General features: G+C 61.0%; 1 protein-coding gene across 7 annotated transcripts in view; it reads left to right on the forward strand.

Annotated features, from left to right (window-relative positions):
• CFAP46 (cilia and flagella associated protein 46) overlaps window positions 1–25,912 on the forward strand; it is a 94,707-nt gene extending 68,795 nt beyond the window's left edge. For 2 of the 7 annotated variants that reach the window (XM_072804790.1, XM_072804791.1), the window contains exons 40-59: window positions 2,678–2,866; window positions 3,534–3,722; window positions 5,228–5,362; window positions 5,437–5,616; window positions 6,089–6,259; window positions 11,864–11,961; window positions 12,374–12,450; window positions 12,938–13,068; window positions 13,448–13,569; window positions 14,591–14,670; window positions 15,686–15,847; window positions 19,847–19,911; window positions 19,989–20,049; window positions 20,120–20,155; window positions 20,589–20,691; window positions 22,414–22,526; window positions 23,665–23,746; window positions 24,337–24,473; window positions 24,572–24,652; window positions 25,369–25,912. In XM_072804790.1, the coding sequence (XP_072660891.1) occupies window positions 2,678–2,866; window positions 3,534–3,722; window positions 5,228–5,362; window positions 5,437–5,616; window positions 6,089–6,259; window positions 11,864–11,961; window positions 12,374–12,450; window positions 12,938–13,068; window positions 13,448–13,569; window positions 14,591–14,670; window positions 15,686–15,847; window positions 19,847–19,911; window positions 19,989–20,049; window positions 20,120–20,155; window positions 20,589–20,691; window positions 22,414–22,526; window positions 23,665–23,746; window positions 24,337–24,473; window positions 24,572–24,652; window positions 25,369–25,493 (2,337 nt within the window). In that variant the 3' untranslated portion in view covers window positions 25,494–25,912. Of the gene's footprint in view, window positions 1–2,677; window positions 2,867–3,533; window positions 3,723–5,227; window positions 5,363–5,403; window positions 5,617–6,088; window positions 6,260–11,863; window positions 11,962–12,373; window positions 12,451–12,937; window positions 13,338–13,447; window positions 13,570–14,590; window positions 14,671–15,685; window positions 15,848–19,846; window positions 19,912–19,988; window positions 20,050–20,119; window positions 20,156–20,588; window positions 20,692–22,413; window positions 22,527–23,664; window positions 23,747–24,336; window positions 24,474–24,571; window positions 24,653–25,368 lie in introns of those variants that run through there. The other 5 variants (XM_072804793.1, XM_072804792.1, XM_072804794.1 and 2 more) reach the window with 5 other exon arrangements.
• The last annotated feature ends 65 nt before the right edge of the window (window positions 25,913–25,977 follow it).

The following is a 25,977-nucleotide window of genomic DNA, read 5'->3' on the forward strand; positions in this document are numbered from 1 at the left end:
GCATAATATCAATTCAACACAAAGTCTTCTAGAAAATTGAGAAGGAGGGAACACATCCCTACTCTGTAAGGCTAGTATGACCCTGATACCAAAACAAAAATTACAGATCATTATTCTTCAAGAGCACAGATGCAAAAGTTGTAAACAAAATTTTAGCAAATTAATATACGTAATATGTAAGAAGGATAATACATCAGTGCCAAGTTGGGGCTATCCTGGGTTTGTTTAACGTTCAAAAGTCAATTTGGTTCACCGTATTTTTTTTAAAGATTTTATTTATTTATTCATGATAGAGAGAGAGAGAGAGAGAGAGACAGGCAGAGGGACAAGCAGGCTCCATGCCGGGAGCCCAACATGGGACTCAATCCCGGGACTCCAGGATCGTGCCCTGGGCCAAAGGCAGGTGCCAAACCACTGAGCCACCCAGGGATCCCATGGTTCACTGTATTTTTTAAAAAATTAAAAAACCCATACCATAACCTCAGTTGACAAAACCCAACACTCATCCCTGATGGAAAAAAAAGACTCTTAGCAAACTATTAATAGAAGGGATGTTCCTCAAGCTGATACAGGGCATCTGTGAAAACACTAGGGCTCATGTCACACTTAGTCATGAAAGCAAAGCACTAAGGTGGCAGCGTGCCTTCTCCCCACCTTCATTCAGAATTATACTTGAGTTGTAGCCAGCTCAATAGGTAAGAGAAAGAAATTAAAAGGAAGTAAAATTATCTTTGTTTACAGATGACATGATCATCTGTATAGAAAATGTCATGCAGGGGCACCTGGGTGGCACCTTGGTTAAGTGTCTAACTCTTGATTTCAGCTCAGGTCATGATCTCAGGGTGCTGAGATTGAGTCCCATGCCGGGCTCCACACTGGATGAGGAGGCTACTCAAGGTTCTCTCTACCTCTTCCATTGCCCCTCCCCTGCCTGCTTGCATGCTTGAGCGCTCTCTCTCTCTTAAAAAAAAAAAAAAAAAAGAATCTCCTGCAACCTACAAAAATGGTAATAAATGTACTAAGACTAACAAGTGATTACAGTAAGGCTTCAGGACATGAGAACAATAGGCAAGTATTAATTTTTTATTTCTGTATACTTGCAACAATTGATCAAGTATTAAAAATTCAAAAACAATAGCATTTGACAGCATAAAAATGAAATTTGTCAAAAAAAGTGAAAGCTTACCCCTGAGAACAAGAAAACATCATTGAGAGAAATTGAAGAAAACCTAAATAGATGGAGAGATATACCATGTTCGCGGACCAGAAGACTTGATATTACTAAGATCTCAATACATTTTCTGCAATCCTGACCAAGAAGCTACAGGCTTTTTAATAGAAATTGAAAAAAAAATATTTTAGAATTCATTTGGAATTGCAAAAGATGTAACATAGCAAACCCAACTTTAAAAAAGAAAAGCTAAAAAAATAAATAAATGAAATAAAATAAATTAAAAAAGAAAAACTGAGTTGGAGATCAAACACTATCTGATTTTTTAAAAGACTTATTATAAAATGACAGGAATCAAAACTGTGGCTTTAGTGTAAAAATAAGCTGAGCAGATCATGGAACGTAACAGAGAATCCAGAAATAGACACACAGACTGGCAGAAGATTGCTTTTCTACCAAAGAGCAAAGGTAATTCAGTGAAGAAAGGCTACTCTTCAAAACTGATGCTGGAGCAACTGACATCCACACCCAAACCACAGACTGCAGTTCATCCCTCACACCAGACGGAAGATTGACCCCAAGTGGATCATAGACCTGAAGGTAAGAGCTGAAACTGTATTTCTAGAGGAAAACACCTTTGGGACCTTGGATTCAGTGAAGACTCCTTACATACGACAACAAAAACACGATCCACGAGAGAATAATAAATGGATAAACTGGAGTCTGCTCTTCAAAAGACACTATTCAGGGGATGAAAAGACAAGGCGCACGCTGGGGGGGGGAACATATTTGCAAACCATGTAACTGACAAGGTCTTGTATTCAAAATATAGAACACTCTTAAAATTAAAAAAAAAAACATAAAAAGTAGGCAAACAGTTGAGCAGACATTTCTCTAAGAAAATAGGTGGATGGTAAATAATTACACGAAGGGATGAGTCAGGGAAACCACCAGACATCTATTCAAGTGGCTACAATTGAAAAGACCAAGCAAGCAAGCAAACGTTAGCAAGGACGTGGGGGGGACCGAGCTCTCTTTGTCGTCGTGCGGGGTGTAGCACGGACCACAGCTTGGCAGTTAAACACAGGCCACTGGAGGAGCCAGCTCCCCACTCCTGGGAATTTGCACGGCCACACGGAAGCTCGTGCATGCGTGTTCATGGCCGTTGTGTTTGCAGTAGCCCCCAGCGTTGAGTGGATAAGTGCACTGGGGCCCACCTGTATGACAGGTACTCCTGGTCAGTGGAAGGGTGTGAGCACAGGCAGCACCACGGATGGGTCTGGAGTAATTAATTATGCGAGTGGCAGAGGCCAGAGTGTGCACGTGCCGTGTGACCCCCTGGTACAAAACCCTGGAAACTGCAAACCAGCTCGTGGTGCAGGAGTGTGGCCCCGGGCTGCTCGGGAGGGAGGGGCTGGTTAGAAAGGGCCGTGAGGGCTTGGGGGTGCGGGACACAGGCGTTGTGCTCATCGTGGCGCTCTGACCGTGTGTGTCTGGCACGCCCAGTTGCAGAACATTAACACGCCTCTGATGAGGAAGCTGGCGCACCTGCGGCTGCACCTCGCAGAAGTGTCGCTGGACATGCTGCAGCTCATGTGGGCCGAGGCCCTGGCTCGGCAGCTGGAGCAGAGCTCTGTGGACAAGCTGCTGGCCGACTACCTGCAGAGCACGAGGGACTACACCTCCGTAGGCCTGGTAACCGTCCCCAAGATGACGTGGGCCCGTTGCTCCGGTCCGCGGGGCGCCGTGCTGGGACGCAGGAGTGGCCAGGAGGATGCGCGGCGCCCAGCTCCTGGGCCGCCAGTGTGTGCTCGCCCCAGCGGCTCCCAGGGCCCTGGGGGCCTTTCCTCAGTCTGACGGCTGCGGAGGGGGGGCTCTCCTGGGGGACGTTCCTCGGTGCATTGCACTCTCTTACCCAGGGTATGCATTTGCTTTGACTTAATTATGTCAGCATGTTAAAGAGCTCTACAAAGGTGAATTCATTTTGTTTTTTAAAAAATTGAATTTGCAAAATATTGGAAGGAAACATCCTGCTATTTCAGACATCTTCTTGGATTCCATGTGCCACGAATCAAATTACCTTGATGTAACTATAAATACATCAAAGATAGCCCCAAAATCGAACTCGATACAAGCTAATGTATTTCCCACGAGCCCCGAATAAGATTATCTAAGCAGACTGTTGTGACCTCCCCCAATGCCAAAGGTGCCAAAGGTCAGAGTGCTTGGATGTTGCCACCCCGGGGTGTTAGACCGGGGATCTCAGGGACTGGATGGGTGGGGGGAGGTCCAGAGGGGACAGAGGGTGGGCCTCTGCACTTCCCAAGGCGAGGTGAGGTGACCAGGCGGTTTGTGTTTGCAGGAATGGTTCACGCTGAAGCGGACCCTGGCGCACGTGGTGCTGGCGCAGCTGGGGAGTCTGCACTCCCTGTGCAGCGGCTGCGTGGAGATCCGCGCTCAGGTCCTGGGCCTGGCCGGGAAGGCCCTCCGCCTGCTGGCCACGCAGGCAGACCCCATGCGCCCCGCCCACTACTGGGAGGAGGGCCCCTTGGTATGTGCCCCTGCTTCTAGCTCACCCACGAGCCCTCCCACTAATCTCGTAAGAGCTGGGACATGAAATAGGCCTCGAATTGTCCCTGCTTAAGAAGGGTGCTGTGACCCGAGAAAGGGAGAAAAGGCTGGAAGTTGTCTGTCCGGTGGGACCAGTGGGTGGGAGAGACACGGACTTCTGGGGATGGGCCCTGGAGGGAGGGGAGTGAGCAAGGGCAGGACGTCCCAGCCCAGATGTGTCCAGCACGTCGTGGCTCCTGGCGTCCCCCCTGCACCTCGGCTGCTCTCCTCCAGGGAGCCTGGGGTCCGCCTGAGTGCTGAGTGCTGAGCCCCCCTCCTCACGTGCAGCAGGGAACCCCGAGCCCTCTTAACGCTCCTCCTCCACCCGCACTGTCTGGTGAAGCCCAGGCACTGGCCGTGTCACACACTCAGGCTTGCTCCCTTCTGCAGAGCCCCCTGCAAGGCTGCCCAGGAGGACTGGTGCTCCCAGGGAGCACCCCCCAGGGAGCACCCCACCCCTCCTAAGGAGCGTGGGTGACAGCCACCACCACCGAGGGCTGTAGGAGCTCCAGGCCGCCATCCGAGATGCCTCTGCAGGTGCCGCTTCTGCCACTGGAAGGCACCCGCCCAAAGGCAAAGCCAGGCTTTTAGGAAGACCCCCAGCCCGAGCGGCTGGGCTCTGTACCCCTGTGTGATTGGCCATCCTGCTGGATTAACTGGATCCCAGGACCCAAGGCTGGACTCACATTTGGGGGAAATGGTGGAGTTTTGGCCTCTCGCTCAGTCTGTTTGTTGAGCACCTGCCCGTGGCTCTGAGTCAGGTGGGCGTGGACCAGAGATGTGGCCTGGGCAGCGCCTCCCCTTGGGGTTGGGTCCTTGTTTATGGAGCCGCACCAAGGATGCTCCCTCGCAGAGGCGCCACCTGGGAAACACGTGCTACGTCCTTTGTGACTGGGTGCAGGTGGCTTTCAAGAAGCACGTCCATCAGCCCCGTTCCCCAGCCGGGCTTCGCCTGCTGCTCCCTGTCATGACCCAACAGACCCCGGGGCTCCCCCTCACCCCGAGTTCTTACCTGCTGCCACACACCCCCTGGAGATCCCCCGGCACCCCTAGGTCCTCCTCAGGGTGGCTTGTCCTGCAGTCAGGGAGGCCCAGGTCCCCATGAGGGCTTGTCTGAACATTCGTCCCTGGCACCCGGGGGCAGGTGGGCACCTGACTCCTCCTGGTGGCACAATGCTGGCTGGTGCCAGTGCCTGAAGGACTGCTGAGCAAGCACAGAACTGCACTGCTCTGCTTCTCCAGAGCTGCTTCCCCACACAGGCTCACCCACCAGCCGCCAGCGCTCCTGGGCCAGGCCCCTGCGGGTCAGCCCCATCGGCGACAGGCCTGACCACTGCCCGTAGCACGCCGCACTGAGGGGTCCACAGGGATGCCCCAAGGGCGACCAGCACCCCCGGGCGTGGCCGTGTGGCAGATGCCGGCTGATAAGAGGCTTCTTCTCCATAGGCGGGCACTGAGCTGAGCAGCCTTAGGCGTCTAGAAACCATCACAGAGGACGGGGTGGGCGAGGATCACTGCCGGGACCTGCGGGCCATGAGGGCCAGCCCCGAGGAGCACACCAGGAAGGGCTCGGACCTGCAGGTACGGCCGCGCTCACCTGCCCCGCGATGCCCTGCCCACAGAGCCCACCTGAGCCTGAGCCTTGGCCCCTGCAGAGGAGACTGGTGCTGGCCCAGCGCTACCTGGCCCAGGCCTCCGAGGTGCTGCTGCAGTGCATGCAGGTCGCCCTGGGCAGCTGCCTCCTGGACGTTGCCGCGGCCGCCAGCCTGGAAATGGTGGAGTGCACCGGCACCCTGGACCCCGCCACCACCTGCCAGTTCCTGGCGCTCTCTCAGGTACGGCTCTGCTCTGTGCCCCTGCCTCGAGGCCCGGCTGGGCCTACCTGGGAGGGGGAGTTCCCTGAGCACCCGGCACTCCTCCTGCTGGTGGGCTGGCCAGCCAGGCTATAGGGCAGGTCTCTGCCTTGAGAAAGTGGTGCTCAGCTGGGGAGGGAGCTTCCGCCCTGGAAGAAGTAGGGAAGGCTGTCCCATCCCCCTGAGGCCCCTCTGAGCCCCCGCCCCTATTACTCACTTCCCGTTGGTTCACCAGGCCTCATGCTCTAGAGCCCAGAAGTGGGCAGGTGCCGGGGGCACAGTGGTGAAGGGCCTGGGGACTGCCGGTGGCCAGGAGAAGCACAGCATCCCAAGTAGCAGCCCCTGCCACCCTCCCGCATGGGCACCCCCCCCACCCCCCCCCACCCCCCCCACCCCCCCGCGCCCAGGCCCAGGGCTGAGCTCAGCCCCGTGGCGCCCTCCTGTGTCTGTTCAGAGCTGCTCGGCTTCAGAGATGATGCGGGATGTCCTGTTCACGGCCACAGCCAACACCAGCAGCTCGCAGCTGGCGGCCCTGATGCAGCTCCAGCACCAGCTGAAGCAGAAGGGGAGGATGTCCACCAGCTTGTTTGCCAGTGTGAAGCAGAGGCTGGCTGTCATTTCCAAGGTGAGCGAGCCCGCGCAGCCTGCCCTGGCCATGCAGCTCTGCAGTGCCACCCTGCTGCTGCCAGCTGATGGCAGCATGCTCCAGCTCGGCCTCTTGCCAGCTGTGTAGTTCTGGGGGTGCCTCTCACCCTCCTGGCCTCCGCTTCCCCGAGGGCCTTGTGGGCTAGCAGCTCACCTGGTTGGTGGCGGGTGGGGCCCGGGGCCTGCAGCAGACTGCAGGAGGGGACAGGGCCCCTGAGGGTGTCCTGGGGGGCGCACTTGTTTCAGCCGCAGGAGACCACTGCAGATACCAGCACATCCTCTTTTGCTTGGATGAGCAGGTGTGAATTGGGGGGTTAAAGAAATGGAACTTGATGAACTGCAACAAATCGGGATGACGGGCTAGGGGCACTCGATGCCATTCGTCTGCCTCCCCTGTTGTTTCCGTGCCCACTTGTGTGGGTCTGACCTCGGCCCTTCAGCCGAGGCTTCCCTTCTCCCTCTGATGCTTGGGGCCGCACCGTCGTTTGTGGAGGGGCGTCCAGTGCGCCGTGGGACGTTGAGCCCCATCCATGGCCTCCTCGCAGCAGGTGCTGGCAGCCCCTCCCTAGCTGCGGCAGCCACAAGGTCCCCAGAATCACCCTGGCTGAGAGCCAGCGCCTTAACCCCACTGCTGGAAAGTCTGCTCTCCTCCTGAAGAGCAGCACGGCCGTCAGAGGCACAGGGACCAGCAGGCCAGTCCCCCAGGAGAAGCAGCACAGCCAGGCACCGCCCTTGGAGGACACATCCATGTGTGTCCACTGAGGCCAGGGTGGGGGTAACCTACCGCTCACCTCAGAGGACAGTTGAGGGACCAGACACATCAATGCACGTGCAGTGCTGAGGACGGGGCCGGTTGCGGGGAGGGCAGGGGCTCTGTCTGGGGCAGGACGGGATCGGGACGAGGTTGGGCGGGACGGGGTCGGGGCGGAAGGGGGGTCGGGATGAGTGCCGGGCGGCCAACTCCATCATGGGTGCTGTGACGTCTCCTCCTGCTGCTGTTCCAAGGGTCCTTGTGGAGCCCTGCATTGGCCTGGTCAGGGGCACAGAGCAGTCGCAGGCTTGGGTCGGCTGCAGGTGGGGGTGCGGCTGCGGACCACAGCCAGGCCGCCGCGGCAGCCACAGCAGGAGCCGCTGTCCTCGCAAGCCCTGTGACAGCTCCCGGGACGGGAAGCTGTCGGCAGCAGCCTGCCCGCGTCAGTGCCGCCTGCTGGGGCATGCGGCCGCCTGTGGTGACCTGCCTGGGGACTGCAGCGGCGCCCGGGCCCTGGGGAGCTTGCCTGCAGCTGTGGACAGCGGTGAACTCCCTCGTGGTTCTCACAGCACCTGGGAAGTAAGGGCCGTCCTGGGAGGAGGTGGCCTCCAGGACACCGGTTCCGGGAGATGCCACGTGAGGTCTCCCCGGGGGGCACGACACGGCGCAGGGAGCAAGGTTTGGCAGGAGGCGCCCGGCTGTGGAGGGAGGGCGTGGGAGAGGCGGAGCAGAGGCAAACGCCCCGGGAGAGACCCTCCGAAGGCCGTGCACACTGGGCCCGTGTCCAGAGGCCAGGGGAACGTGACCCGGAGCTGAGGCAGCAGTGACCTGACAGTGGCTTACCGTGTCCCCAAACTCACGAGTCACAGGCTCAGGAACGCCAGCTCCTGCACGCGGGAGGAACACAAGAGCCGCGGGCACGCGTGCCCAGCTGCTGCCGCCCAGGATGGGCGCTCCGAGGGCACCTGCGAGCAGCCAGGGGAGACCGCTGCCCACTGTGGCGGCCCAGAGCCCGGGCGAAGGTGCCACCAGGTGGCCGCAGCACCCGACACTAGGAGGAGGGGCGAGACAGAAACACCGGAAGGTAGGAGAGAACCGAGAATACTACAGGGCAAACGCTTAGGTACAAGGAAATAAACTTTGAACGTACAAAATAGTAATTTTAACATCCTGTGGAGTTTAACTTATTTTGTAGAAGTAAAGTGAAAGACGGTGATACAAAAAGCAGGAAGGGTCAGAGCGTACAGCGTGCAGGCTCTGTCCCTGCTAGGGAAGGGTAAAGCTACATTTCTGTGAGATCACAGTAGGCCAAAGTCCCTAGGGTAACCAGTAAAACAACGTGTAACTAAGTTAATAAAAAGGGGGGAAAAAGTAATAGTATTTTATTATCCCAAAGATAGGCAAAAAGAGTGAGGGGAGAGAAATATAAAAACATTATGGTCCCAGTAGGAAAAAAAAAAAGCAGGGTAATAAGAGATAAAAACCCAAATATCTATGTAAGTAAAATAAATGTAAATCGGCCAAATCGTACAAGTCACAGACTAAGATTGTCGGACTGGCTGAAAAGAAAAACAAAATCTAATCATGTGCTGTTTAAAAGAGACCTGCTGCACATACAAGGTCACAGAAATGTTGGGTGGAAAAGATGAGAAATAGTATCCAAGTCATGGAGCTACTCGTCAGATGAAAGCCAGGGGCCCCGCGGGTCGGTCACAGGGATCCCCACCCGAACTCTGTATGTTCAGTGATGTAGCCTCATAGGCACGAAACAGGAGTCACAGGGATAAAAGGGGCCCCGGACAGGCCGGCGTCCAGAGACCCAGTCGGCACGCGGGGCCGTGGGGGAAAGCCCGTCGTGTGCAGACCCGCCGCCGCCGTTCCCGACCGGGACCCGAAGACTCCCAGCGGAGTAGAGTCTGATTCCCTCTGTGTCCTAACCACAAGGCAATTAAATTAGAAGAAGGCCCATAACTGAGAGCTATAATTAATTTGAAATTAAACAGTACCCTTATCATCAGCAATTAGTTAAAGGAGAAATCGGGATGATATTTAGAAAATATTTTAAAGTGACTTACGGAATGAAAATACCACGTGTCAAAACCGACGAGACTTGTCTACAGCAGGCCTTAGAGGAAAAATACAGCCCTGAACACAGGGAGGAAACCTTAAAAACTGTAATCGAGGTTTTGGCCTCTAGAAGCTAGAATAAAAACACCTCTAAGAAAAATAGAAGGTAACAAATAAATACAACAGAATCAAAGGAAAGGAGACAAAATATGGAAGAAGAAACCGACAGTGGTAAAGGGTTCCAAGGGGACTAATAAAGTTGATGAGCATTTAGGAAGGCCCAAAAAGGAAAAAAAAAAAAGAAAGAAAGAAAGAAAGAAAGAAAGAAAGAAAGAAAGAAAGAAAGAAAGAAAGAAAGAAAGAAAGAAAACCCCAAATTCCACCATCAGTCATACAAAGACATCATGGAGATCATTCAGACTCCAAAAAAACTAAGAAAGGAGTACTGGACGCAGCCACACTGTGGTGGAGTCTGGCCATCTGGGCCCCGCTGCCCTGACCTCCCCGGCGGCCTTGGGAGTCACAGGAAGCCCTCCCGTGGGCCGTCAACCCACAGGTGCAGCAGAAGCCAAATCAGGCTCCCGGCACGCATTTATTTATTTGTTTGTTTTCACCAATTGGCAATCGGAGTCTAAAATTTGTGCAGAAATGCCAACTTGCTATCCGGAACCTGAGGACCCATTTAAAGCAACAGAAGGTAAGGCAGCGTGCTGCTGACACACAGAGAATATACCACCCACAGAAGGGGGCCAACAGCACGGAAGAAATCCCGAACAAGCTGCATCCACACAGCGCCCGCTGCGTGAAGGGTGGCACTGAGGGCCGCGGGGCAGGGTGGTGCAGGGTCCGCCGGGCCTCCCTCCACATCGCAGACCTTACACGCGAAGGGGGAAACCGTAACAGCGTTAGGGGAAAACGAGACGGCCCCCTCGTGACCTCGGGTGTGGAGAAAGGGGAGCCCTGGTGAGCTGCTGGCGGCGGGCACACAAGCTGGCGCAGCCACTCTGGAAGACAGCGTGGAGGCTCCTCATAAAGTTAAAAATAGAGCTGCCCTAGGACCCAGCAAACGCAGTCCTGGGTATTTACCCAAGAAATACAAACACACCGATTCAGAGGGATACAGGCCCCCCGATGTTTGTGGCCGCGTTACTACACAATAGCCAAGGTCTGGAAGCTGCCCAAGTGTCCATCAAGTGAGGAATGGACAAAGAAGATGTGGTCCGTGTACACAATGGGATATTACTCATCAAGAAGAATGAGATCTTGCCATTTGCGATGATGTGGATACAGCCAGAGACTATTATGCTAAGTGAAGTCAGTCAGAGAAGGGCAAACACCATACGGTTTCACTCATATGTGGAATTTAAGAAGCAAAATGAGCAAAGGGAAAAAGAGAGAGAGAAACCGAGAAATAGACTGTTAGCCCTAGAGAAGCCGCTGACGGTCAGCAGAGGGGAGGCGGGGGGGTGAAAGTGTGCACTTGAGCTGGGGTGACGCGTGCACGTATCGAATCACGACACTGTGCACCCCAAACAGATATAATGCGGTGTTAACTATATTGAAATTAAAATAACTTTAAACAGGGCTGCCCGGGTGGCTCAGCGGTTGAGCGTCTGCCTTCAGCCCAGGGTGTGACCCTGGAGACCCGGGATCGAGTCCCACGTCGGGCTCCCTGCATGGAGCCTGCTTCTCCCTCCACCTGTGTCTCTGCCTCTCTCTCTCTATGTCTCTCATGAATAAATAAATAAAATCTTAAAAAAAATAACTTTAAACAAAAAGCAAGCCCCAGAGGAGAGCCTCAGAGCCCACATTCTGTGTATACGAGGGACGAGCTCCCTTCCACAAGAAAAAGACAGGCGCTCCCACAGAGAAAAACAACTACAAGACTGGAATTTTACAGAAGATACCCAGATGGTCCATAAACGTTTTTAATGGCCCTCACCTTCAGCGGTTACCAGGGAAATGCAAAACTTAAAGCTGCGCTCAGCTGCCAGTAGCCCCGCGCCAGAGCGGCGGGACCCGAGCAGGTGCCGCGGGCGGAGCGAGGGCGCGTGGGCGGGGCGGGCCTCCCACCTGCACCCCGGGCCTGTGCCCGCAGAGCTGCTCCCGCACCTCCAGCAGCTTCCCGGGCAGGGCAGCCAAGGTGGGGCCTGCCCGCGGGGCACAGGCTGGGGCGCTCAGGCGCAGGACTCTCCGGGAAGCCTGCCCGGTGCCCTGGGGGCGGGGGGGCTCCGGGCCTGCGGCTCCCCGCGGCAGGCGGTGCGGCCCACTGAGGATTTTCCGCTTTCCGTGTGTCTGCTCCACCCGCACACATGACGCCAGTGCGGCCCCGGTGGGTGCTTGCAAATGTGAAGCTGGTTCCTCAGCGACTGGGGGTCTGTGCTGAGGGCCGCGGAGCACCCCCCGGTGGGGTGCGGGCCACGCGCAGCAGAGGGGAGGGCGGGGGCGTGAGTGTGTCCACACCCGTGGCGTTCAGGGGACCAGGCAGAGGATGGACCAGGCTGGGTGGCTGGAGGATGCTCTGTCTCTTACCTGTTAGGTTCTCAGGCAGGTCAGGTTTGTGTCGCCCGAGGGGCAGCTCCGTGGGTCCGGGTGGACTCCACATGCGCCCTCTGCCCCCCTGTGGCCTCCACGAGTCCTGGGGGGCCTGGCCCCAGCCCTGCGGTGTAGACGGCCCCCCAGCCCACGCCCTCAGAGCCTCCCGGACTTCTCAGGGGCTGGGCCTGCATCGTGCCCGGTCGGTTGATTCCTGCCTGTCCCACGCAGGCTTGGCAAAATCTCTCGGTCACCGAGCAGCATTTTAACCTCCTGAATGAAATCCCGCCTAACCTTCGGATCCTCATCCTGCACCACTCCCGGGACAGGTAAAGCCCTCCTGCTCCTGCTCTGGGGCCGTTCCCCGCCCTGTTAAGAGTGTAGCAGGGTAGCGGGGACGCAGCCTCGATGGGGGGCATGTTGTCCGTGGACCGAAGGCTGGACAGACAGGGGCTGGCAGGGGCTCCCACTGAGATGGGCTGGGGCCAGGCTGTACGGCGGGGGCCTGTGCCTCTGCTGAAGGCCACCTTTACCGTGGCCCGGACGCGCTGGCCTGGCTCGGGAGCTTGCCGCTGATGACTCCCAGATGGGCCCATTTCAACGCTGCGTCTTGACTTGGCCAAGCCATTTATGGGGAGGGGACTCCTGCCGGGTGTATCTGGTTCCCCGAATCAGCATCTCGGGGGCTCCTCTAGGACCCCACGAGCCGGGCTTTGACCCTGCCCTTTGTCCTGCCAACAGGGCCCATCTGTACTGTGCTGCTTATGAGAGACCCAAGTCCATCCCGGCGGCCAAAGGGAAGGTGCTCCAAGTGGGGGGTGAGTCCTGCGAGGTGCTTATCCTGAGCCTGGGGCACGCACCCCGTGGGGCTGCTACAGGCAGGTCCACCCTCCACGCACTTGCTGGGTGGGGTCATTGAGCCTGGGAAGGAGGCAGAGGCATGTGCTTCCGGACCCCTGGCAGCCCCCGGGGCCCCCACTCCCCCTCCTGGAAACACCACCTTCCTGCTCTCCTCAGGCCTCAGGCACAGGATTCCACTTAGCATTTCATTTAAAACGAAGGAAGGCTGTAGCACGCACGGGAAGCTCCCATCCGTGTCCCCACTTCTGACGGCCATCGTGAGCGCCCACGGGCGAGCTGTGTCCGTGGCCAGCACCTTCTCACGTGGAGGAGCCCCGTGCCGGTGGCTTGCTCATGCTGTCCCACACTCCCAGCGTTCACGCACGGCCCCACTCTGTCCTCAGCCCCAAAGGGCGGGTCTGTGAGGCCATGGGGCGGGCACAGCAGGGGTGTCGGTCTCCACAGGCTCCTGCAAGGTGGCTCGGGTGGCCGTGAATCCAGCCACCTTCTCCCGCCTGTTGGCCAGCACCCAGCGGTTCCGGGAGCTGACCCAGGCCGAGGTGAACAATGAGGACCTGCTCCCGAGCTCAGGCCCGGTGAGCCCCTGAGCCCAGCTTCCGGGCTGCTCCCACCGCCAGGCAGGTGGGGTCGGGAGGGACAAGTGTGTCCTCAGCCATGCAGGCCCCAGGCAGTGCTGGACACCTGGACTGGGGGCCCCACAGGGTGGCCAATCGTTGACATCCCTGAGTGAGTCTGGTGCCGATGCCTCCCTGATGCCAGCAGAGAAGCCGATAGGGCAGGGGGTGCCAGGGTGGCCTCTCGGGTGGGGGGCAGGCAACCCCGGCAGGAGCACCGTGTGCGGGCGGGTGGGTGGGCCCCTGGCCCCCAGGCTTTTCTCCCGAAGGGCAGGTTCGAGGGCCCTGCAGGGTCCTTCCACTCTGCTCTGACCGCGGGCTGATGCCTGGGTTGAGCCAGGAGCTGGAAAACGTGCAGCCTGAAAGGGAAGGACACTCTGTGCAGAGCTTCAGTGACGTCCTGGCGTCCATGGAGGAGTACCTGAGGCCGCTGTTCCCCGTGCTCGGCGGCCCCGAGGCCAGGTGCCTGCGGGGGCTGGGGGCGGGGCCACGGAGGGGTGGGCGGGGCCACGGAGGGGTGGGCGGGGCCGCGGGGCGGGGCCACGGAGGGGTGGGCGGGGTCACGGGGCGGGGCCACGGAGGGGTGGGCGGGGCCACGGAGGGATGGGCGGGGCCACGGAGGGGTGGGCGGGGCCGCGGGGCGGGGCGGGGCCACGGAGGGGTGGGCACGGAGGGGTGGGCGGGGCCACAGGGAGTGGGGCGGGGCCACTGGGGGTGGGCGGGGCCAGGGAGGGGCCAGCGACATCTGCAAGACCCCGTGGGGTGGGTTTCGGGCCCAGAGTCGGCGCTGTCCCGGGGACAGACAGGAGGGTCCCCGTGTCTCCATCCCCAGCAGTGCCCCGAAATGCCGGGGGTAGGCAGGAATATGGGGCCCCGCCTGGGGCCGACGGGGTGGGAGCTCAGCCTGCAGGCCAGCGCTGCGGGACCCCGAATCCCAGGGTGAGCCGGGTGGCTGGCTGTGGGGTGGGGGACACTGTTCCCACCTGGAGGTTCAAGTCTCTGATGCTTCCGTCTGTGCCGAATCAGACGGTGCTGAATTCAAACGGCAAGTGCACAAAGGGCCCTTCACATCCAGAATGCCCGACTCGGGGCGTCTGTCATAGGGGAGAAGCCCTGCTCTGCTGGAAATCCTTTCTGGGGGCTCGTCCCCACCACTCAGGTCCCCTGTGCCCCCAGCCCTTGCAGCACCTGGTGCAGGTACAGGGGAGGAGTGGGGGGCACGGCCCCTGTGATTTGTTCTCAGTAGAGGAAGGCAGAGGGCTTGGCAGTGGGTCAGAGATAATCCAGAGTCCTGGCTGTGCCTGGCTGTGCCCGGTCGTCCCTGGGCCCTGGTATGGGGAGGCGGCCCCAAACCTGAGCTGTGAGAAGTGCCTCGTGGCACTCACCGCCCTGATGTGGAGGCGTCCAGAGCTGTTCTTTCCATTCTTCGTGCACATGATTTTCACTTGTTTTTAAAAACCCGAGGACGTGCTTTGGCTTCCAGGATGCAGGTCCCCACGGCTGTCGCAGATTCTGGGAAGGCAAAGGGCAAAGACAAGGAGAGGAAGGTGTCGCAGGCCCAGGGTGAGTGGGGGCTGGACGGGGCTCTGCTGGGGGGCAGCTGGGCGGGGTGGGGGCCAGGCCTCCCCAGAGGGGTCTGTGCCTGCCCGGCCGCCAGCACAGGGGGACCCAGCGCGCTTGCCCTTCCCCAGAGAGCTGGTGGCCCATGTGCGCGCTGGGGCAGCGGAGACGTGTGGCCCGTCACCCTCCTGGGCACCCCAGATGACCCACGGCCGATGAGCGCAGGATGAAGTGTGCCTGGCTCAGCCGCCCCGGGGAGAGGGCCCGGCTTGGGCCTGGGCGGCCTCGGCACCTCTGCGCTGCCAGGACAGACCCGCCGGCCTCACTGACCTGCCTGCGCCACCTGCCACGGCCCAGACGGGAGGTGCTGTGGCGCACCCGGGGGCTCCACCGCTTACCCGGCACTGCGGGTTGATAAATCGCTCTTCAAAGGCATTTTTATGGGTCGGCTTTCCGTGGCCCCCGCAGAATCCATGAGCAGAGGGAAGGGTGATGAGGCGAGGGCCGGAGGCTGTGGGCATGGAGGGAAGCAGGCCCGCCCCATGGTTCGGAGGCCGCCTCTGCCCGCCTGAGGTCAGCTCTGCCCTAGAACTTCCCCAGATTAAGGTCTTTGCTCACTTTTAAGCGATTTGGTTTTGCTTTGAACATACGGCGCGTTCAATCCAAGTGTCTTGTGGCCTTGCCCTCTGCGTGCTTTGGGCCTGGCGGAAGGAGCGGGTCGTCCAACAGGCCAGGCAGGTCCCCCGGCCTTGAGGGCTCCACGGCCGCCGGGCGGGCTGCCACGTGACAAGTGTGCAGACCTTCATCCTTCGAGAGGGGCTCCGTGGTGAGAGGGGTCCTGGCCTGGAGCTGCCCCGGAGCTGGCCACGTGGAGGCTGGACCGCGGAGGCCTGGGGAACCTGGCGGGAGCTCTGCGGGCCTGCATCTCCGCACAGCGAGTGCAGCCCATCCTGGGCTTCGTAGGTCCGGGGGAGCCCATCCCCCGCCGCCTTCGTAGCTGCTGCCTCCCTGCCCACAGTTCAGCTCGAGGCTGCAGACGACACCGTCCTCATCGTGGACAGGCATCTTCTGGAGCTGCCCCTGGAGGGCCTCTCTGTGTTTGAGGCAGGGATGGTGTCCTCCGTGTCCCGAGAATTCTCCCTGCAGATGCTGTGCAATCGCCTCCGGAAGGAGGAGACAGGTAAGGGGCACCCTCGGCCGCGCCCCAACTGCCTTCACTGCGGGCCCACCTGGGTCACCTCCAGGCGCTCCCGCCACATGCTCTAATCAGTGGCTGCCACCTGCTTCGGGGGCCTCAATGGCGTGTGAGGTGCCGTGGCTCCCTGGAGGAGAGGTTAAACACTGATCTCGGCCTCACGAGCCTGTTTGAAAGGTGTGGGTGGGTGGTGACCAACGACATGGCCACCTGCTTCCTGGGTGGTGAGCAGAGGCGAGGAGGGAGGGACCAGGAGCAGGGACAGGACTCAGGCCATTGGCAACCATGGGCCCAGCGCCTGAAACCATCCAGGCTGTAGCTTGTGCTCTGTGCTGTTTTACGCACTTCAACAAATATGAAGTTAAATTAAAAACAAATAGTTTGGGCTTTGGCTTCCATCCCAGAGGAGGTAACAAGGACCGAATTTGCCCTTCCAACAGAAACAGGTGAAAACTGGAAAGAGAGGCAACGGTGGGTTTTGGACTCTGGAGGGTGGGGCTGACCCCACATAAGACGGATCCGAGCCTAGAGGAGCGATGACCTGTGCTCAGAGCCCTCGGAAGGGGAGTACGGCAATTAATAATGGCCAGTGTCTCCCACCAAATCGAATGCAAAACAACGGGTCCAGAAGTTTCCATAAGCCCCAGCCACAGGAGGCGGAGAGGAGACTCCAGGGGGGGTGGTCAGAGCGACAGGCCCCCGGGCGGCGTTTCAGGAGCAGCCACAGAACACAGGCGCTGCGCTCGCAGAAGCAAGGCCAAGAGTGACCCCGACTTCCCGACGGAGCCAGCGCAGCCGGCGAGCGACAGACATCCCTACGTTAGTGCCGAGGGTCGGAGCCGCAGCCCACACGCCGTGAGGACAGCGAAGTGGAACACAGAAGCACCCAGGAATGCGCAAAGGGCAGGAAAAGGGAAAGAGCCGCTGGGGCCGGTAGAAACAAACAGCAGGTGTGTCCACACCAACCAGCAGGCGCCCCCTCCTCCGTGGAGGGTCCCAGCCCCCGACGAAGAGGGAGGGCTCTTTGTGGGCAAGTCCGCGTCCAGGGCCAAGTTTTGGCAGGTTGTCTGGTTTTCATTCTTTTTTTTTGGTTGGCAGGGTTTCCATAGGTTTGAGTGTGCACTTTCTTATTTTTGTGACCACAGATGCCGCCTCCCACCCTGTAGTTTGTTCACTTTCTTAAATGGTGTCTTTTGAACAAAATATATTTTAAAAGGTTTTATTTATTTATGCATGAGGGACACACAGAGAGAGAGAGGCAGAGACACAGGCAGAGGGAGGAGCAGGCTCCATGCAGGGAGCCCGACGTGGGACTCGATCCAGGACCCCAGGATCACGCCCTGGGGTGGAAGGCAGGCGCTAAACTGTTGAGCCACCCAGGGATCCCCGCTCTGGGGTCTTTTTAAAAACTTGTTGACTCACAATCATGAAGCTCTTCTCCCATGGTATCTCGTAAATACATCTGGTTTTCTTTTCTGCCTTTAACATTTTATCCACCCTCCTGACCTACAGCGCAAGGTACGGTTTCCATTTCTTTCCCGACATGAGCACCCAGTGGTCTGTGCGTCGTTTACAGGAAGGTCCTTGTTTCTCCTCTGCTCTGGGTGGCCCGTGTTGCTGTGGCAGCAGCAGAGAGTAGAGCACCCCCGGGGTGGTGGGAGGACTCCCCAGAATCTGAGTGTGACCTGACCCCTGTGCAGATGTGACCCAGGGACCGCCCTGAGACAGCAGAGTGACCCAGATGACCCAGGAGGCCCGATGGCAGCACCAGGGTCCTTTTAAGATGGAGGCAGGAGGGTGGCAGAGGGATGGGAAGAGCCGCACTGCGGCCTCTGAAGATGGGGAGGCAGCGAGGCCGCCAGGAGGCAGGTTGTAAGGAAAAGGCGGGGAACAGATTCTCTCCAGAGCCCCCAGGAGGAAACAGCCTGGCCACACCTGGATTCCAGCCCAGGGGGACCCTTTTCGACTTCTGACCTCCAGACGGTGAGACAGTAAATGTGTATTTTAAGATCCCACGTTTGGGGCAGTTTGTTAGGGCAGCAACGAGACATGCACACAGGCTCTGAGCGTGAAGTACCAGTAATACTGACTAAGCGTGAGTTCAGGCTCTCCAAACGCATTAGTGGGTGCTGACCGCCAGGACCCCGCACACCCAGAGCGGGGCGAGCTCAGGGCCGCGGGCCGCGCCGGCTGCAGGAATGCCGCGTGCGTGGGAAGAGCTCAGGGTTCTTCAGGGAGAACGACCAAAAGAAGAGAATTGGCAGATGAGCCCCAGACCAACAGTCGGAGAACGAGTAAGAAAAACAAACGAACGGAACGCGTGAGCCAAGCCCCCAGGAGCCAGGGACCGGGAAGCACACACAGGCCAGGGAGAGGAGAGGCAAAGCCCCAAGGACGCCCGGAGGGATGAGCAACACTGGCCGATACCACAGTGATTGGGACAGAAGCCGCTACCAGGACGTGGATTTCTTAAATCCCCCTGCATTTGGAAATTTAGAAACACACTTGTGCACATCTCATGGGACGGGACGGTCCACGCCTGGCGGAGTGAGGGCAGCGGGGCTGGAAGGGCCTCACAGCTTGAACATTTGTATTGGGAAAGGAAAAGGTTGGATGTTCATAAGCCTTAAAGCATCGAATTTATGAAGTTAGAGCAAGAACAGCAAAAAAAAAATCTCTTAAGAAAGCAGAGGAAAAAAAAAAAGAAAAAGAAAAAGAAAAAAAAAAAAGAAAGCAGAGGAAGTGTCCAATAAACGCATGAGCAGACATCAACAAAAATAGAAAACAAAATCTTTTTAAAAAAACTCATTAAATAGACACATTCTGGTAAGAATGATCAAGAAAGAAGTGGATGGTGCACAAATACGCGTCAGGAATGAAAAGAGACTCAAACTCTAAAGATGCCGCAGAGATTTGGAAGATCGTCAGAGACCGGACGACCGCGTATCCAAACCCTTAGGCCAAGCGGACCGCGTCCTGGGGAAGCACAGCTCCCGGACCCCGAAGGAAAACCCTGAGGGCCTCCGAGCCAGCAAGGAGGGGAGATGGACGACTTACCCCGCTGGGATCGACCAGACTTTCCAGAAACCGTCCACGCCAGTCTCTACGGGTCTCCTCGAGAGTAGAGCGGAGGGCCCACCCGGCCTAGACTTCCGTCGCCCCGGGCACCCAAACTGCCAAGAACAGCACAAGAAAGAAAAATAGAACTCTCACCACCCAGCCCAAACCCACAATTTACAAGTGTCATTAGATTAGATTAAACGAAAACAAACTTACAAGCATCTCAATTGCTGCAGAAAAACAGCATTTGATAAAATGCTTGCGTTCGTAGTAGAAATTCTTAGCAAAGGGGACAGAGTGAAATACCTCACGCCGGTGGAGGCGCCACCTGGACCTGGGGCCCGCTGCCTTCCTGAGGGCACCCCCGGGGAGCCTGCCGTCCCCGCCCTGCTGGAGCCTCGATGCGGGGGGGGGGGGGGGGGGTGCAGAAACGGGACGCACGAGGGAGAGGGAGGAAGGCGAGGCAGTAAACTGCCATCCTCTGGGCCCCTCTGATAGAACCAGGAGCCACCAGAACGCTGCGGCGTAAATCCTCGTGCGGGGGGCAGAACCGCCCAGTGGGTGCTGGGCCCACTGTGTGAACGGTCAGCCAGGTGGGCTGGGGCCTCCGGGACTCGCCTCTGGTGGGGTCCCTTGCGCCGCCTTCCCCGGCCCTGCAACCTTAACAATTCAAAGGCGACTGCTCTCTCGGCTTCACAAGAATTAAAGTAAAAAAAAAAAAAAAAAAAAAAAAAGAATTAAAGTCAATTGTTCACTACTTTTGGGTTTGTTTTTTTGTTTTTTTTTAATTGAGGTGAAAGTCACAGAATGTAAACTTAACCCTTTTTTAAAGTATGAACAGTTCAGGGACAGTTAGTGTGTTCATGATGCCGTGTGCCACCAACTCTACTAGCCCCGAACACCACCTTCTCGTGTCGTCTGCAGCCGAAGGGGCCATGAAGAAGGAAGGCAGAGGCAAGAAGAGGAGTCCAGGGAAGAAGGGATGGAAGGTGGGCACGTGGGCCTGGGGGGCCTGGGGTCCCAGCTGCGGGACACAGGACCCCAACGACCCTTGTCCGTGGCGCAGGACACTCCACCCCGGCTCATCCCGCCCGACTGCATCATCGTGGACGCCGACAAGTTCAAGTGTATCCTTTACTGGCCCCGCTGCCCGGGTGGCCCAAGCCCGAGCGCTGTTGCTCCTTAACCGAGACCTAGTCGTGGTGGACCCCTACGAGGAGGCCCAGGGCACAGGTGAGTGCCTCCCCGGGCCACGCTGGGCTCCCTCACAGGGCAGTGTGGCCGCGGTGCTGTGGCCTCGGAGCCGGCCTCCTGGGCACGGCCTCTGTCCCCCAGCTGCCCCGGTTACACCGACCACGCAGGGGGAGTAGGCCCTTCGCCCTCACAGCCACGTCAGGACAGTGGTCGTGGGAAAGATGAACCCCTAAACGGAGTCCGGTGCAGAAACGGGACTTGGTGCTGCCCACTGCAGCGCTGAGTAGTCAGCTCCTGGGGGTTGCTTTGGCTAAACTGGTTTTTAGACTCTTTACAAAGGAGGGAAGGCGCCCTGACGTGCCCACCAGCAGCAAACGTGGAGTCGGCCGGGCCCTGGGTCAGGCCTGCTGCTGCCCACGCCCGCGGCCTCGCAGCTCCGCCCTGCTTGCTCACCGCTCCATTCCTGTCGCAGAAATGCTGACTCCTGTCTTCGTCACCCGGGAAATTCTGGAGAGATTCCGAGACACGTTCACCGCCCTGTGGGTGGGCCATCTGGGCAATAAGCACCTGCCCAGGTTGGTGTTGGGGTGTCCTGCAGGGGGCAGGTCTGTGTGGGCAGCTGGAGGGGTGCTCTGCACGTGCTGGGAGGGGCCGTCCTCCGTCTCCCCTTGTCTCCCAGGCGCCCCCGGCCTGGACCTCCCATTCTGCCCCGTGCACCCCCACCTCTGCTGCCCCCCCAGGGGCTCCTGGGGTCTGGCCTTTCTCCATCACACTGCGGGCTCCCCCGTCCTCATGGTGCCTGTGTGGGGGAGTCACTGTCCTCATACCCACTGCACAAGTGAGGACCTGGCACCCAGGGGTGGGCTCCTGCCCGGGAACCCCAGGCAGTCCAGTGCCCGCCGGCCCCTGGCTCTGACAGCTGGGGGGAGTGTTGGGGAGAACCTGGAGAGGGGCGGGGCCTGCTGGGGGCGGGGCTGTGGGAGAGGAGGGCGGGGCCTGCTGGGGCGGGGCTGTGGGAGAGGAGGGCGGGGCCTGCTGGGGGCGGGGCTGCGGGAGAGGAGGGCGGGGCCTGCTGGGGCGGGGCTGTGGGAGAGGAGGGCGGGGCCTGCTGGGGGCGGGGCTGTGGGAGAGGAGGGCGGGGCCTGCTGGGGGCGGGGCTGCGGGAGAGGAGGGCGGGGCCTGCTGGGGGCGGGGCTGCGGGAGCGGAGGTGGGGCCTGCTGGGGCGGGGCTGTGGGAGAGGAGGGCGGGGCCTGCTGGGGCGGGGCTGTGGGAGAGGAGGGCGGGGCCTGCTGGGGCGGGGCTGTGGGAGAGGAGGGCGGGGCCTGCTGGGGGTGGGGCTGTGGGAGGAGGCGGGGCCTGCTGGGGGCGGGGCTGCGGGAGAGGAGGGCGGGGCCTGCTGGGGGCGGGGCTGTGGGAGAGGAGGTGGGGCCTGCTGGGGGCGGGGCTGCGGGAGAGGAGGGCGGGGCCTGCTGGGGCGGGGCTGTGGGAGAGGAGGGCGGGGCCTGCTGGGGGCGGGGCTGTGGGAGGAGGCGGGGCCTGCTGGGGGCGGGGCTGCGGGAGAGGAGGGCGGGGCCTGCTGGGGCGGGGCTGCGGGAGAGGAGGGCGGGGCCTGCTGGGGGCGGGGCTGCGGGAGAGGAGGGCGGGGCCTGCTGGGGCGGGGCTGTGGGAGAGGAGGGCGGGGCCTGCTGGGGGCGGGGCTGTGGGAGGAGGTGGGGCCTGATGGGGGCGGGGATGCGGGAGAGGAGGGCGGGGCCTGCTGGGGGCGGGGCTGCGGGAGAGGAGGTGGGGCCTGCTGGAGGCGGGGCTGCGGGAGAGGAGGTGGGGCCTGCTGGGGGCGGGGCTGTGGGAGGAGGCGGGGCCTGCTGGGGCGGGGCTGTGGGAGCAGGGCGGGGCCTGCTGGGGGCGGGGCCGAGTGCTGGGGGCAGGGACACTTCCCTGTGGGTGCTCTCTGAGACCTGGGTGCGGTTGGCCGTCAGGGACGCATCCTTCTAGCACTTTCCAGACTCCCTGCTCAGTGAGATGAGGACTCATTCCTGGGAGTCGAGGGCCATTGTCAGGAGAGCCACGTGGATAGAAGGAGCCCAGGCGGGAGCTGACCCTGGGCACCAGGAGAGTGGCCGTTAGCTCTGTCCCAGCCGAGGGGGTCGGGGAGTGAAGAGCACAGACCCATCCCGAGAGTGTGCAGCCCTGAAGGCCCCCGTCCAGGGGTGGTCCTGGCTGCAGCACCTGGGGACACCGGGACACCTGCTGCCTGCCTCTGGCTCCGCCCACGGGGCCACCCTCCTTTGCGTTGCAGCCAGGCCGAGTGGGAGCAGCTCCTGGGCAGCTGTGGCGGCTTCTTCTTCTATGGGATGGAGAGCTTCCTGTCTCACATACTGGTGGAAAGGTTGGCTGCCATGAACCTTCAAGGTGAGCCCGTCCCTCAGCGCCGCCCAAAGCCCCACGCTCTGCCGGGCCCCAGTGCGCCGGATGAATCCACGCAGGGACAGAGCAAGGCCCCTGAGTCCCCACCGGTCACCCTCTGATAAAGGGCTTGTGGGGGGGCCCTTGGGGGCCCCTCCGGCTCTGCCCCTCCTCCACTCCCAGAGACCCTCCGCCAGAGTCGGGAGCTGGCCGGGCGCTTCCAGGGCACACTGGCCACAGCCCCCACCGCTCCTGCTGTACACGCGGCTCCTCTCGGCCTGGCACGCTGTGGCTGTCCCCTGAGGACTCCCGAGTACGAGGCCTCACTTGCCCTTGGTGCCCTCGTCCTGAGGCAGTGGCTGACTGGCCGCACTGCAGAGTCGCTGGGAGCCTTTCAGGGACCCTAGAGGGTGCCCTCAAGAGCACGCCCCTGCTGGCAGCACAAGCAGCACAGGGACGTCTGTCCTGTGGTCAGGGCAGCTGAACCCCTGGCCCATCACCTGGTACCTGTCTCCTTTCCAGCCCCCGAGAGATGGGCCATCCACAGCCCACCCACCCCAGAGCCGGTCACCTGGGGATTCCTTGCCCCAAGGGGAGGTAGGAACCGGCCCTCTCAGGGGCCGTCTCGGAGGCACGAAGCTGAGTTCTCAGGCTCACCAGGCTTGGGGGAGGGTGACGGCACCGCTGGCGCCCCGTGCTGCCCCCATCGAGGCTCGTCCTCACGCGCTGGAGGTGCCGCCTGCCCCTGTCCACAGCCAGGCCACTGCAGGAAGTGGGGCTCTCGGCGTGCCCACAGCCAGGGGTCGCACTCGGATCCTGGCACCCATCTCGGGGCACACGAGCCAGGGTGACCAGCCTTCACCCCGTGCCTGAGACCACCCCCCGCAGGCTGGGGTGCTTGTGCATGGCATGCTGGGAGCAGAGCCGCCTGCACGAGGAGACGGCAAAGGGCGGGGAGTTCCTGAAGCAGATTACGTCCCCGAGAGCTCGTGCAGCCAGTGGGTCTTGGGAAAGGGTCTGTGGACGTCAGGTCCGAGTATGGGGCTGCGTTTCCCCGATCCTCGCACCCCTGGTGCCACCCCCAGCCTGCACTGGCCTGCCCGTCCTGGGCGTGCAGCTGCTCAGGCCCCTCCGTGCCCCGCAGAGTGCCAGATGATGGTCCTGCTGGACCTGACGCGGTCCTACAAGAGCATGCGGCGGCAGGCGGAGCGCTCGGAGAACAAGAGGTGCCTGGGCCCCTGCACCGGCCTGGGCCGGCCGCCTGCCTCCACTCCCGGTGCCGGGGGGCCAGGACTGATGGGTGTGCTCCAGGGGCTGTGGGGGCCAGAGTGTCCCTGCACCCCCGGGCAGAGCCCTGGAATCCGCCCCCGACCCCTTCCCTGGAAGAGCCGGGGGCGGGGGTGCAGTGGGAGGGGAGGGCAGCTCCAGCAGCAGAGCACAGGCCGGCCTGTCCTCCCGAGGCCCGCTGGGACTGGGCCAGGGGACAGAGGGCCGGCCGCCGGGGGGGTGCCCTGGCTTCAGAGCGCCCCACGTCTCGTGCACCCCAGGCCTGTGTGGGCTCCCAAGGTGGCAGAGCAGGGGCCTGTCTCATGACGGATGCTTTGCGTCCCGGCTCCCCCGAAAGGCTGGGAGTGGCCCCGAGGGATTGGGCGGCGCCCCGGGTCGCCCTCTTATTGGACGACATGGGGGGGGGCGGGGGGCGGGAGGGTGTTCTGATTCCTTCGCGAACCCCAAGAGCTTCCGTCCACTACCCGGTGCTATCTGGTCTGAGGGCTGGGCGGCTCGGGCCGTCCCACTGGAGCTCCATCCCCCGCAGCGTGGCCCAGCTGTGCTTGGAGGACCCCATCGAGACCGCCGTGCTCCTGAGTCTGGCGGGGGTCAGGAGCATCCTGGCAAACCAGTGGCCGACGCTCCTGCGGGACAACGCGCTGCGGGCCAGCGTCCTGTGGGAAAGTGAGTGGCGGGCATCCCGGGCGCGGCCCCAGCCTGCGGGCCCCCCAGAAGCCCGCAGGCCGCGCCCCTGGCCAGTCTGAGAGGTGTCGCCTTCCTAGATCTGTTGGCGCTTGGCAAGCCGATCGGGAGAGCAGCGCGCGTCCTTCAGAAGATGGGAGCTGGTGACGTGAGTAGCCACGGTACGCGGCTGTCCCTCAGCCCCGCCGGCGTCCCCGCGGCCTGCAGGGCGGGGTGCCCACTGCGTCTGCGCCCCTCCCCGGGCCAGCAGCGCCGACGGACAGCACAGCCCCCCGTGGGAGCTGGCACCGCAGACCCTTGGGGCAAAACGTGGGCGTTAGGAGTGCGCGGGCGCCGGAGGCCTGGAGCCCAGGAGCCCTTGGGGCGGGCGCACGAGCCTTCTAGGTGCGCAGCGCAGAAGGAGCTTAGGGTTTAGGAGCGACAGGGTCCAGGGGCCCGCATACGGCTGTGAATGCGTTGGGGGTGGAACCTGCCACAGGTGCATGAGGGCGGAGGCCCCGGGAGAGCCGGCCGTGCAGCCGCTGCTGACAAGTTGCTCTGTGGACGGAGGAAGGGGAAGCCGCGGCGCCCCCCCCCGCCCCCGTGCTCGCTGCCGTCCCGTGCTGATGTGCCCTGGAAGCAGGGACAAAACCGTGATTGTCGCGCAGGCCTCCCCACAGTCAGCGGTGGCAGCAGGAGGTCGGAGCTGGCGGGGGCCCGGCTGCCCGGCCCTCCGTGCTGCGAGTGGGCCCCTCGGCTCAGTGTCCCTCAGCGTCCCCGGGAGCCGATGGCGGCAGTGTCCACGTTCAGGGCTGCGTCCGCAGGCAGTCGGGCCCCCTCGTCCTCCGGGTGCCCCCGTGAGCCGGGCCGCCGCGAGCGCTGTCCCACTCTCCCTCAGATGAGTCTGCGTGGACCTCCAGGGACAAGCCTCCGTACCTCTGGCCGCAGCTCGGCGACTCCGCTTGGCTCCCTGTCACCCTCAACTCCGTCCTGTATGGGCTGCCCCACCTGGCCGTCGGGTGACCCCGGGGCCAGGGCCTGCAGACCCTGCCGCTGAGGAGCCACCGCCCAGCCCTCCCCAGACGTCGGCTCCCCTCCTCCAGTGGCCCCGCCCTGAGCCCCAGTTCTGCTCAGGGTCAGGCCAGGGCCCTCCGAGTCTGGCCGGCTCAGGGGCTTCCTCCTCGGGACCCCCTCCCCCAGGCTTGTCTGGGGACCCTGGTGGAGGAGGAGAGTCGGAGGGGTGCATCGCTGACCCCATGGCTGCCAGGACCCCAGAACCCTCCCCGGCACTGTGCCTTCCCTCGGGCCCCAGTGGTGGGGGGCGGCTGTATTTGGGGTAGGGCTGGTCCTGGGCTGCGGCTCTCCCTGGGGGTCCCCCGGGTCCCGGACAAGGAACACCATGGATTTGGCGTGAGCCTCTTAGTAAACGACAAGTGTCTGCATCCCCGTGTGCGGTGTGGCCTGGGGCCCCGGGTGCAGCACCGTCCTGCGTGGGGCTCAGCCGACG

The sequence above is a fragment of the Canis lupus genome, chromosome 29 (genome assembly GCF_048164855.1).
Source record: "Canis lupus baileyi chromosome 29, mCanLup2.hap1, whole genome shotgun sequence".
Taxonomy (NCBI): domain Eukaryota; kingdom Metazoa; phylum Chordata; class Mammalia; order Carnivora; family Canidae; genus Canis; species Canis lupus.